Source organism: Neovison vison, chromosome 6 (assembly GCF_020171115.1).
Source record: "Neovison vison isolate M4711 chromosome 6, ASM_NN_V1, whole genome shotgun sequence".
Taxonomy (NCBI): domain Eukaryota; kingdom Metazoa; phylum Chordata; class Mammalia; order Carnivora; family Mustelidae; genus Neogale; species Neogale vison.
The window spans coordinates 46786525-46799730 of record NC_058096.1 but is presented as its reverse complement, the minus strand read 5'-3'; the positions used below and the strand labels follow the sequence as shown (position 1 = coordinate 46799730).

The following is a 13206-nucleotide window of genomic DNA, read 5'->3' as shown; positions in this document are numbered from 1 at the left end:
CAAGCAGACTCCCTGCTGGACAGGGAGCTTGAGGGTGGGAGGGATCCCAAGACCCTGGGATTATGACCTGAACTGAAGGCAGACACTTAACTGACTGAGCCACCCAGGCACCCCAAGAACTGCAGATACTTGTTACAACTCATCTGCCCTGTGCATTTTTTTTGGTAAGAGCTGTACTGTTACAATGGAAAATGGATGTCAAACCAGTGGTTTTCCTTCCTTGGGTGCTTAGTGAACAATGTTTAGGCATACTGAAAGCTATAAAAGTTTCTAGGAAAGTCGAAGTGACAGAGAAAAGCTTTAAAAGTCAACATTTTCCCTCATTGATTGCTCAATTTAAAAAATTAGTTTCTTATATTTTAGAAATCTTTCAGTTGGAAATATTTACACTTTTTGAGAAGTATGTTGTTTGCAAATACTTTAAAATAGATCATTTGGACTAAATGGTAAAGCTCATAGTCAACTATTATCTAATCAATTCTAATTCGCACTTAATTGAAAAGTTGAGGTATTTTAAAATAAGATTAAAAAACTGTATCTATACACACAAACTAGCCTCACCTTTGACTTAATGAGCAAGCCAATTTAACGTAAAAGTAAATTGGAAGCTTTGAACTGAACAATGACTAGCTGTACTTGATATGAGAACAAATATGATTTGGTTGAGTTTTATTAAGGCTTTGTCCAAAGTTAAAAAATCCCAAAGTTACAGATATTAAATTTAAAATTGAACATGATATTTAAAAAAAAAATCCTGTTTTGACTTTAGAGGAAGAGACAAAATTGGGCTGAAACATTAATGCATGCTTTATACCACATCTGACATTTATTTCAGCATCCTTTATTTTACAGTTTAAGAAAGAAAGACATATTCATTAGAAAAAATGTAAAGCTTGCATAAAAATTTTTAAAAATAAAAATAAAATTGTCCTTGGTTCTACTACCTAAAACAACTATTGTTAATGTTTTAATATATTTCCAAAATAAAGCGAGCTGAGATAATTATTCTCAAAAAATATGTATACTTATAAAATAAATAGCAGGTTTAATACTTGAATACTATGCTCTCTCATTCTTAAGAAATCATGTTTCCCTTCTCCTAGATTGTGGTCATTGGATTACTGACCTTATTGTCATCTTACTTCAGAACATTCTTAACTCACGCTCTTAAAAATGCTGCATGAAAAAATACTATTTCTTATTTAAAGTAAGTATTATTTATTTAAAATAAATTTTAAATCAAGATTTTACATGTTTGGGGCAGCATATAATGTTCCTCATTTGAAAAACCCCTTTCTTTTTTAAAGCTCCACTTGGAAATCCTTACTAATATTCAGGAGTCATTTATGCAAATTTATACATGTTTTCTAAGAAGTATAAATGAGGTTTCTAAAGGACAAGTCTTGTCATTTTTCTGCACGTAGAGCAGCGAGTGCAGCTTCTTGTCATAACAAACAGCATTTCATAAGATGATGAACCTTTCAGTGTCTGATACTAGTTCTGGGGACATAGTCCCTAGACACATAGTCTATGGTGGGAGTTTGGCACTGGATTTCTCTTTACTTCTTGCTTTGGGAATATCATAAGAAATCGGTGGCTAGAAAAAAATTTGAAAAAGAAAGAATATGAGACTATAATTCTTACCTAGTATGTGTATGCTCTGTAAAAAAAGAAAATGTTTTCCTGTGAGGTCACTGTCTTAGATGCTACTGTCCTTTAATGTGGGGTTGGGTGTGAGAGGGAGGAAAAGAGATAGCTGTCCCTTCCTTACATGCAGCATATGTTGGATTGTCTATATCAGATTTTTAGTGACCACTGAGAGGGATAGAAGATGTCATTTTCTTTTCTTTCCTTTCTTTCTTGCTTGCTTACTTGCTTGCTTTTTAAAGATTTTATTTATTTGTAAGAGAGAGACAGAGAAAACACAAGTTGGGGGAGAGGCAGCCTCTCCACTGAGCAAGAAGACTGATGCTGGACCCTGGAACCCTAGGATCGTGGTCTGAGCTAAAGGCAGACGCTTAACCCACTGAGCCACCCAGGCGCCCCAAAAGATGTCATTTCTGATGAATTACAATGAAGGGATCACATTCAGGGAAATGTGTTGCAAGAAAATATTCTTTTGAGATTGTATTTTCAATAAAGTGGACTTCCTCTTCCCTTGAACAGTATCTTTATTATGTTAGCCATAAATAGGTAAAGGGTTTGGTGATTTGAGATATTCACATTAGAAAAAAATAAGAAATAGAGTTTGAATTTGAAAAGTAATTAAAGATAGAAAGAATAAACTAAAACAAGGGAAGGTTGTGGTGTTAACAGAATCCATTAAAGAATCTGGGAATCAGAGGGGGAAAAAAGTATCAAGTGGAAAAAGCACAAGTTTTGGAATCACATAGGTAGCCCTGGGTTTCATTGAAATCAAAGTTTTGTTTTTGGTCCAGTTCATTAAGAATGATGTGAAATCTGATTTCTTTGAATCCAATTTCCTTCATCTATAAAATGGTGCTGTTTCTCAATGGTCATTTATCAAGCTCTTTTTTTTTTCTTCAGGTTTTATTTATTTGATAGAGAGCAAGAGAGAAAGAAAGCATGAATGGCGGGGAGGGGGGTGGTTGGTGCAGAGGGAGAATCAGAGTCCCTGATGAGCCGGGAGCCCATGGGGATGGATCCTGGAATCATAACCCGAATGGAAGGCAGACACTTAACCGACTAAGCCACCCAGGCACCCCTCATTCAGCTCTTAATGTGTACCAGGTACTATGCCAAATTCCTTACATTCTCACTTTAATTAATTAGAGTAGACATCATCTAAGGCAAGTGTAACTGTCTGCATTTTATGGAGAGAAATAGACACAAGAATGTTAAGAAACTTGCTCACCTTTGTAGATTACAGATAGCAAATTTGGATCTGTGTTCTTTAGCCACAGTGCTATATCACTCTCCCTGTGGTCATAGCTATATCATGATGACTATTATAAGCTAATGATTTAAATGTTTTATACCATGGTGTTTGAGTTAAGTTAGCTCTGCTCTTCCCAGGTAGTACCAGACAGAGACTATTAACTGCTCTGGCATTTTTTTAGTTTTTATAGAGTTTATCTTCCAATTACTTGACCCATTTCCTCATTTCCTCTTAAAAGTGCAGAGTCTTATACATTAGTTACTGTCTAATATGAAATATAGGCTTGGAGTTTGTGAAAAGGCTTACAGTATCCTGGCAATGGCTGGAGGAATTCTTGACTATCGTATGATTATAACTGCGAGTCACTATTTTTTTTAATTACAAATAGTATTGGATTTGCACCAAAGAAAAGTTTTCCACTTAAATAGGAAATCAATGTCCAGAGAGAAAGAACTGAGTAGGAATTAAGTAAAAATTGCTATACCACTTATTTCTCTAATCATAATACAACTAGAATGACCTAAAAAGTTAAAGGAGAATGGCAAGATGCGTGTTCCTAAATGAAGTGTAACTGGGTACAGGTTTCCAGGCCCTCATAGTTACAACATATTAGAAGCAAAAGAAATAATATTACAAACTGGAATATTTAATATTTGTAAAAATTCTTTATCTTAATGTTAGCCAAAGGTGTGATAATCCTAGAATGGTTAACTTAGTTCAACAATCATGAGGGCCTGATTTGGAACAAGGATATAGATATACACGAATGAAGAATGTCTCTTCCCTTCTCCTTAGCCAGGGACAGACCACCAGTGACTCCATGGGCAGGTGGCCAGTGCTGCTGTGCTATGGGAGGGCACTGGGAAACCGGGATTGAATGTTGGAATGGTCAAGCCTTGATCACCATTTAAAAATTTTAAATATGTTACAACTTTGAAATTGTTACTCTTAAGGAATCAGGTACTTGTACTGGAAACAGAAAGGCCCTGTTGAAAAGAATCATTAAATTATTAGGGAAAGTTTCAAGGCCAATGTAGGGGTTATACTCACTCAGAAATCAGACAGTACAGTGAAGAACTGGAGGACCTATGATGCAGAATTAGTGTTTTACAACAAATTTACTTTTAGCTACTATTTTTACTTGTGTACTTCATTTAAAAAACTTGAACTAGGGATGCCTGGGTGGCTTAGATGGTTGGGCATCTGCCTTTGGCTAGGGTCGTAATCCCAGGTTCCTGGGATCAAGACCCGCATCGGGCTCCCTGCTCAGTGGAGAGTCTGCTTTCTCTTCTGCCTCTCTCCCCTTCTTGTGCTCTCTTTCTCTCTCAAATAAATAAATAAAAATCTTAAAAAAAAACCAAAAAGAACAAAACGAACTAAATTCAACTTTATTTTCATTGTTTATTTATTTAAAGATTTTCTTTATTTATTTGAGAGAGAGAGAGTGAGAGAGAGTATGAGAGGGGAGAAGGTCAGAGGAAGAAGCAGACTCTCAGTGGAGCTGGGAACCCTATTCGGGACTCGATCCTGGGACTCCAGGATCATGAGCTGAGCCAAAGGCAGTAGCTTAGCCAACTGAGCCACCCAGGCGCACTTCAGCTTTATTTTCTTACTGCAAAATTAATGCATATTCTTTTTAGAAAATACAAGGAATAACACAAATAAAAATCTCCCTTTACTTTACTATGTAGTGAGGAACGAAGCTAACATTTTGCTCTATAGGGTTCTGGAATTGCTGTATTCTAATGTAAATGATATAGTTACAACCATGTGATTATTCTCGAAGTACTGTTTTGTAGCCTGCTCTTTTTTTTTTTTTAACTTAATTTCCTTTAATTTATTATGAAGATCTTTTTCATGTCAGTACATGGTAGAGTATTTTAAAGGTTATGTAGTCTTCCATTATAAGGATGTATAGGAACCTTAATTATTCAGTCAATTCTCAATCAGTGGACATTTAGGTTATTTTCACTTTTCTACTTTTGCAGACAATGCTGAAATAAAAATGCATGCACATATATTTTTGCACAGGGCCATAATTACATACACAATTATATTCCATGATTACATGAAAATCCTAGAAGCAGAATTGCTTTTTATGCATGTTTCTAAATTTTCTCTAGCTTAGTCAACTTCTACTCCGTCGACAGTCCAGGGAATCTTGCCCATACCTCACATCTCCAAACGTGGTCAGTACTTAACATTTAAGTCTTTGCCAATTGACTAGGTAAAAATTGTATTTTGTTATTCTAATTTGGCTGTCTTTGATTATCATGCTAAATATTTTCATAAGTTTATTGGTAGTATTTTTTTCTATATTTGAATTATAGAATTGAAATTGCTGTTGTTTATAATCCTAAACACTGTATAGGTTATGCAGTTTTGCATTTACTTTTTTCCAATTCTTTACTAATTTTCTAATTTTAAACATTTTTACTAATGCACATGAGTCAGGTCTGCACTGTATGACATCTTTTTCATTAAAATAGAGTAGCCATCTCCATCTACCTTTAACTGGACTGAATCTGTTTTTCGTTTTTTCTTTTTTCTTTTTTCCTTTTGCTTTAAACATGAAACCATGGGTCAAGTTTCATTTCTCAGTTGCCACTTCTCCCCTTGAGTTGTCAGTTTTGTTTTTGGTCTAAAAGGAAGGGTAAGTGAGAGGGCATCTCATTAAATCAATGTCTTTGGGCAAGATTTGTATAGTTATCTACTTTGCATATCTTATTTTAGTTTGTCATTTGAAAATAAATTTCAACATAATAATATGCATTCTCATGTTTAAAATAATCATTTATACCTGAGAGTCGTTAAAAACAACAAAGGCATTTTTATTTGGGGATACCAATATGAACATTTCTTTAAGGAAATGTGACACTCTTTAAAAAACAACCATATACAAAATGGCAATTACATGAAGTAACTTATATAAGACTGTTCATGGGCCTTTCCCTAAACACTGGAAAAGATCAAAGAAAGCAATTTGACTTCACCTTCTTTTTTTTTTCCTGGTCTAACAAGCTCCTCTTGGGTGTCAGTACTTCATTCCTTGGTTCAAAAACACAGGTAACTGTGGGGATTATAAATTTCATGAAGAAACAAGTTCTACTGTTACCTCTTTAAATCCTACAGTCTATTAGTTATGTATGTATATAGTATATGACTGTGGGAACAGACTATTTATTACACCTTTTAACAGGGAATTATAATCCATTTATAATTTCATGGTGATTGTTGATATATTTACATATGCCATTTTTCTTTATATTTCCTATTTACTATATGTTTTCTTCTCTTTATTTTCTTCTTTCTTGCATTCTGTCAAGTACTTTAGACAATATTAGCAACAAGATTCATAGGTACTTATCAACTGCATTTGTACAGCATGTGTTTGTGTATTTGCGTGTGTGTGTGTGTGTGTGTGTGTGTATGAGAGAGAGAGAGAGAAAGAGCGAGGAGTATTATAAGTGACAGCTCTAGGCATATTTATGAATCCTTCAGTTATAACAACAAATTTTGGGCTATCATAGTACATTGTGTACAATAGACACTGCAAGAACAGTGTAATTTTTGAGTTATTGACTATTTTCAAGGAACTCCACAAGTCTATGGCATAAAAGGCATAAATTTAAACCACTGACCTATGATGTGATGAGCAATAAATGACCCAGTATGTGAGATCAAACATGCAGAATTGACCTTTCAATTCTGCTTTATTTTTTACACATCATACCGTAGCTCTAAATAGTTTACACTGTCTTAAATTTATATGAAGTAAATGGTATGCTGTTCTAGAATTTGCAAATTTAGAGATTTGCAAAGGTTTTGTAATACAAAGTTCTTAAATACTTGATTTTCTCCAAAAAGGAAAAGAGCAAAGTTGCATGTTGAAGACTCTCCCACAGGAAATTTTTTAAAAATTAAAAATAGTCTGTAGTCACATATTGTTTGATGCGTAACATTTTATTTGATCTAAGAACACCACGAGAATATTTATGTCTTCTGCCTTGTATATAATTAAGAGCAAATGGAAGAGTGAATTTATACAATATAGTTCATAAAGTATTCTAGCAGGGAGAACTATTTATATTTCATTTTGAACTAATGGTAATACGGAAGTGAAATCTTTCCAATCAGAACTCATAGGAGCCAGCAGATAAAAATGTCTTGTCCCATCAGTGTTGACATACGAAGTACTCGTATATGAAGCCTAACTCTTATTAACATGGCAGTGATAGGAAACTAGCTAATTAGTATGTCAAGTAACAAATAAGAAAGTCTCTGAATGATGTCAAATTGATATATTTTACTAGGTCTGTAGAGCATTATAAAAATATTATGAACATTGTATCATAAATTCTCTAAATCGGCGACTTGCCTAAGTTAACTATAATTTAACTTAATCACATATAGTCAACTTAAAAAAGTTCCACCATAATTTAAAAGTTACCTTTGGATATTAGAAAGTTGTTACTCACATACTTAAACCAAGAACTTTTTAATTTAATAAGATCAGTCAACTAACAGAATACTTCCCCCCACTTTGAGATTAGTAAATAGACATTTCATGTGAGTTTATGTTTTACTGTGACTTAACTCGTTAAAAGCCTTCACTTCAATAACAATTTGACACATTGGATATTTAAAAGTAGATTTGTTTGTTTTCTTTTCAGTGTTGCATGATGCAGTCTTAGGATGCAATTCCCATTTTTATACTTCAGAAATGTAACTCTACTAAGCAGATGACAAAGACAACAAGAAGCGATGAGTTAGCTCATTCTCAGGTGGATTTTTGTATCTGCAGCGTACAATCAGGTAACCAGTACTACAGTTTTTCCCTGTACATTTACGTAAAGGCTAGTCATAATTATTTACTCATAGACTTGATAAAAACAAAGAATGTTGACTCAAAGGAAAGAATTTAAAACAAGACGCAGCATTTGCAACAGACAGTTCTATCCATACCAATCTCTGTGGAAGGCAAAATCAAGTAACCGTTTACGGATATTCGGATGGTTGGAATTATCCTCCTGTTTTTTTTCCTGGCACTTCTGTCTGGTACTGAACGCCATCATCTCGCTCCCTGGCTATACCAGTGGCTCTTTTGCAGGAAAATTTGTTATTATTTTAATATGGCTTAACTTCTCTGAATGAACTCTGCAGGAAAACTGATGCTTACTGTTCATTGTGGCACGCATGACTGACAAGTCATTTCTCACTTTTGAGATTGCCAGGGGGTATAGAGAATGATTGAAGGAGTCGAGATGAATCATAGAAGAGTTTTCACTCAGCTCACCACCATCCTGTACATTTCTGCATCTATTTAAAAACTAACTTGTGACCCCTAGTAGTATTCCTCCTTCAGTCACGCACATAGATTTCCTTTAAGACTGTTACTCTCACTAGTGTTAGTCTCACTCAGAGGTGATTTTGACTTGTTACAGTGCACAAATCATGGGACTTCCAGAAGCATCAGGTTGGTTGGTTTCTCAGTATGGCCCAAATGGAGAAAATGCGTGCTTGTGACTGTGTGCGCCTTTAGTACGTTGATTTTAAAATTAATTATAAGTTATTTGATGACATCTCGTACAGACTTTCTTGGAGAGCTTTTCTGCGGTAAGTTCAAGAAAAATTGCTTGAGAAATGCTTGGGAGATGACTGTGCTTTTATATTCGTTGTTAAAGTCCTGGGTTTGGACCACTTAGACAAATGACAATAAATAAGATTACTCTGCAGTGATTTCCTTATATATTTACTCTTAAGGTTTGTTTTGCTTTTCTAACTTTAGATATAACTGGCAAGGCACAATTGTGAGGCTGTCAGATTAACTTTCTAGAAAAATTCATGGCACTATGTAATGATTTGTTTTAATAATGACATGAAATTAACACCAAGTAGTCCTCAGAGTAATTTGAGATAATAAAAATCTTGACATGTTATGTTTCTATATGTATCTGTATGTATATATGCATATAAATAAATTTGTATTAAAAATGTGGAAATATTATGGTTTAAAAATCTATAAAATGAGATATATGTAATTTAAAATATAAATTACAACCATGTATTTTATCATATATGATTTATAATGATTTATAAATTATAGCCATATAATTTATAATAAACCTTTTAATGCTCTTATAATGTAAATTACATTTCCTACTAGAGGAATTCATGTATGACACACCAACTTAATCAAGTTTCAAACTTTTTACTATCAGAGTTATTCTATCTGTAAAATTATGTCCATTTCTCCTTCCATCATTGGAACATTCTGAATATACAATACGTAAGATTTTCTAATATACAAAATTAGCATATCTACTTAAGATGTTAAGAAGTACAATAATATATTTTTCTTCAATGTTATTTTATATATTCCCAGAAAAAGCTAAAGGGATGAAACAGAAGTAAGGCAGATTCTTAATCTTTGTTAAATGAAAGTGATTGTCACTTGATATTCCAGTTCGGATATTTTATTTAATTTTATTTTTAAGATTTTATTTATTTATTTGAGAGAGAGAGAGAGTGCACACAGGAGCAGGGGACATGGGGATGGGTAAGAAAGGGCAGAGGGAGAAGAGGACTCCCCTCTGAGCAGGAAGCCCAACCTGGACTTGATCCCAGGACCCCTAGATCATGACCTGAGCCGAAGGCAGACACTCAACCAACTGAGGCATCCAGGAACGCTTTTAGTTTGAAAAATTTAAAGCAACACTTTAGAGAACCCACTAGCTTTATATAATAATTTTTAACTCAAGATTTTAAAAAACCTTTATATTTATGAGTCTTATAATATCCTTGAGAATTCTATAGACTTAGATATTACCAACTACCCTTAGATATGAAAGATTAAAATGATTTGTTCAGTGACCCAACATTTCTAATAACCCATTTTTTTTTCTTTTCCTAACACTTTACCTGATTGATTGAGCTATTTTTTAAAAGTAGCATTTCTCAAGGACACTTATTTTTCTGATTGGGAATAGTGCTTTTGCTGATTTGTTTTTAAAAAGCAGATGTCTTCTACCTTCTGTATTTTGTTTTTGTTTAACATTTGGAGATATATTTAATTGTTTTGAATTCAGTTTTAAAGTTTTCCAAGAAAACTTCTTTCTTATGATTTATAGTCCTTTTTTCTATATTTATGAAAAAGTATTAAAAGGCTGTTATAATATCATTATTAATAGTAATGTGTTGATAGAAATTAATATAAGATAGAATACACATATAAGGAAATAATATTTTTATTTGATAAAAGTTTAAGAGAAATTAACAAATTAACTGATTTATAAAACCAAAAACTATGTTTTCAACTTCCAAACAGATTATAAGAATATGCCCAATATTTGAGATTTCTCTTAATGTGAAAGATACATAGGATGAACTTGAATTACTTGATCTCTGAAAATATTCTAAGCTTTCTCTGATATTCAAACCTTCCCTGGTGGTCTAGTGGTTAGGATTCGGCGCTCTCTGATATTCACACCTAATATTTAGAGGTACATGGTAATTCATTTGAGTCACCACTATAGGTCAAAACATAACCCATTTTCTCTTGAATCAAAAGATGTTTACAATAGTATGTTTTCTGCAGTAAAGTCTTTTGTGGTTGCTGCTAATTACATGTTTTTAACTTCAAAGTCTTTAAAAGGAGTGCAGGTACAAGTAGACCTAATATTTCTTAGCTGAAAGAGTTCAGGAAAGTCTCCAGGCTTGGAAAAATGTGTATATATATAAAATACCAGTAGTATCTTCATTATGGATTTTTAACTTCAGCTGAATACAGAGCATCCTATCTTACTATATTACTGAATCAAGTAAAAAAACTATATACACTACACAAATGATGCCATAGGGAATGTGTAGCACTAATATTTTTAATTAAAAGACAAATGATAATCCACATGATGCTGTAGCTAAGCATTTGATGATCTCCAATTATATTAGCAGTAACATTTTCATTTGATAACTAAATAACTGGGTAATTAAAAACATGTAATTAAAGCAAAGTCATATCCTAATTTATGAAATCAATGAAAACAAAGAACATAGTAAAACTCTATTGAAAAATAGTTACTATACCATCATAATGAGATATATTTTTACCAATATACCTTACAAGGAAAACAAAGGTTAAACTTTGCCTGATGCTCCCTTGTTAAGATATTCTAGAAGAGCATGTGATAAAATAAGTCCTGATTCATAAACACAATATAGAATGTTTTCCCCCCATGAGTTTTTTGCCAGTCCTAAGTTATTGTGAATGGCAAAAGGTGAAAGATAACATTGGAAAACAGTGAAGAATCACTATACAAACTTGTAAAGATTAAGGCCAGACTCTTAATTTATTACTCAGTAACAATTAATTACAGGGCACAGGTATAATTTTTGCTATCTGCATTGTTACCACTTTTCTCACTAGATGAAAGTGGGCAGAATCATTCAGATATAGTCCAACTGGAGCCCAATATGAAGGGTGGTGTGGATCAAGGCACCACGGTTCTTGAGAGAGGAAAAGTCCTGAACGTACATAAGCAATCATGAAGAAAGGAAATGATCCAAGCGGAACCTTTCTGTCAGAGTTCAAGGACCATAGGAGTTGTATTTTGCCTTGTGAACTTGATTGAAAACAGTCAAAGAAGTCCACGCAGCCAAAACAAAAAACAAAAATAAAAGCCAAAACAAAAAACTCAAACCCCCAAACCTGCATATGACACAATCATACCCATGAACACAGGGACTTTTCAGTCGTCTCTTTAAAAATAAACTCTTCTTGTATTTATGAAGCACTATGAATGGTATCAGCAACACTTTTCCTCTTTGTTGCTGACACCAATTAACTCCCCAGTCTATGAACAGAGATTGAAATGTCACAGTCACTTTTAGAGTGATACAGACCTCTTCCTTCTTCTGGCAACATCCTCTGCATGAATGATGTTGGAGAGAACCTTAGTGAGGTGACTATCTGATGTCTCTGTACTGCTCCCAAAGTCATAGTTCTTCACACAAGGGCACAAGAAGTGCACGATGGCCCGGCGGATGTAGCTGTCAAAGATATAGTAAATGAAAGGGTTGATGCAGCTGTTGGCAAATGCCAGAGGCCCACTCACCTCCATGCCCAGCTGGAGAAAAGCTGATGAAAAGTAGACTTCTTGCTGCAGCCCAGAGACAATGGCCAGGAGCTTGAAAGTATTGAAGGGCAGCCAGGAGAAGACAAAGGCTGCCACGACAATAAAGATGATCTTTATGGATTTCCGCAGCTTTCTGTTATGTTTCCCCGCCTGTTGGTAATGCGCACACAGCTTCCTTGTTATGCAACAGTAGCAGGTGACAATGCTCACCAAAGGGACGAAGAAGGTAAAAATTAAGGCCACCAGGGCCCAAGTCAGTTTCGTGGATGTAGCCCTCTTCTCTGCACAGTATGGCTTACCATCAATCAGGGTGAGTTCCCTGGACAGAAGAGTAGGCAAACCCAACAGGCAGGAGATAAACCAGACGCTGGCACAGACTCCATAGGCACAGTCTCTCCTTCTGAATTTCCTGGATATGGCTGGGCACATGATGGCCAGGTAGCGGTCAACACTCATGCAGGTGAGCAAGAAGACACTGCAGTGCATGTTGACTGAGATCATGTAGGAGCTGCCTTTGCACAGGAAGGAGCCTGTCCTCCACAGTCCTAAAGAAGCTTCTTTATCCACCCAGAGAGGCAATGTGACAAGAAAAATGAAGTCAGACACGGCCAGGTTGATGATGAAGATGTCAATCAGTCTTCGGCTGCCCCGTTTGAAATGCAAGGCGCTCATGAGGATGAGGTTCCCCAATGCTCCAGTCAGGAACACAGCTGTGTAAAAGACTGGAAGGAAGATCGACGTATAAGGAACATGGGAGTGGGTGTCCTCAAGATCAGGATTTTTGCTGGTAGCATAGAAATAATCCAAATAAACCGAGGTTGCTTCTGGGTCCATTGCTAAAGATTGGCTGCCAAATCTGGTATTTCTTTATCTAGGAAGTTTTTGTATACATTTTCAAAATCACAGGTGGCTTCTTTTATCTACTGGCTGCCTCTTCCCCACCACCCGCACCACCCCACCCCTTAAAAGATCTTGGGACAAGCATAAAAACAGAGATGAAAAAAATGCAGTTTCTACCAATCCTCAGAAAGGGCCTACAAGGAACACCACCCTGATTGGTGTTTGGTGGTTGTGGTTGTGGTTTTCTTTATTTGCATTTGCCCTGGAGACTGGGGTGCTTTTTGACTTTTGTCTTGAAGATATTGTTTTTTTCTCTAAATCCAGATATTAAAA

At 35.0% G+C, this 13206-nt stretch overlaps 1 protein-coding gene across 1 annotated transcript; it reads right to left on the bottom strand.

Moving 5' to 3' along the window:
* Positions 1 to 11658: 11658 nt before the first annotated feature.
* On the bottom strand, positions 11659 to 12956 carry GPR15 (G protein-coupled receptor 15). Its single transcript, XM_044255025.1, has one exon. The coding sequence runs from the start codon at positions 12865 to 12867 to the stop codon at positions 11785 to 11787; it is 1083 nt and encodes a 360-aa protein (XP_044110960.1). The 5' UTR covers positions 12868 to 12956; the 3' UTR covers positions 11659 to 11784.
* Positions 12957 to 13206: the final 250 nt, after the last annotated feature.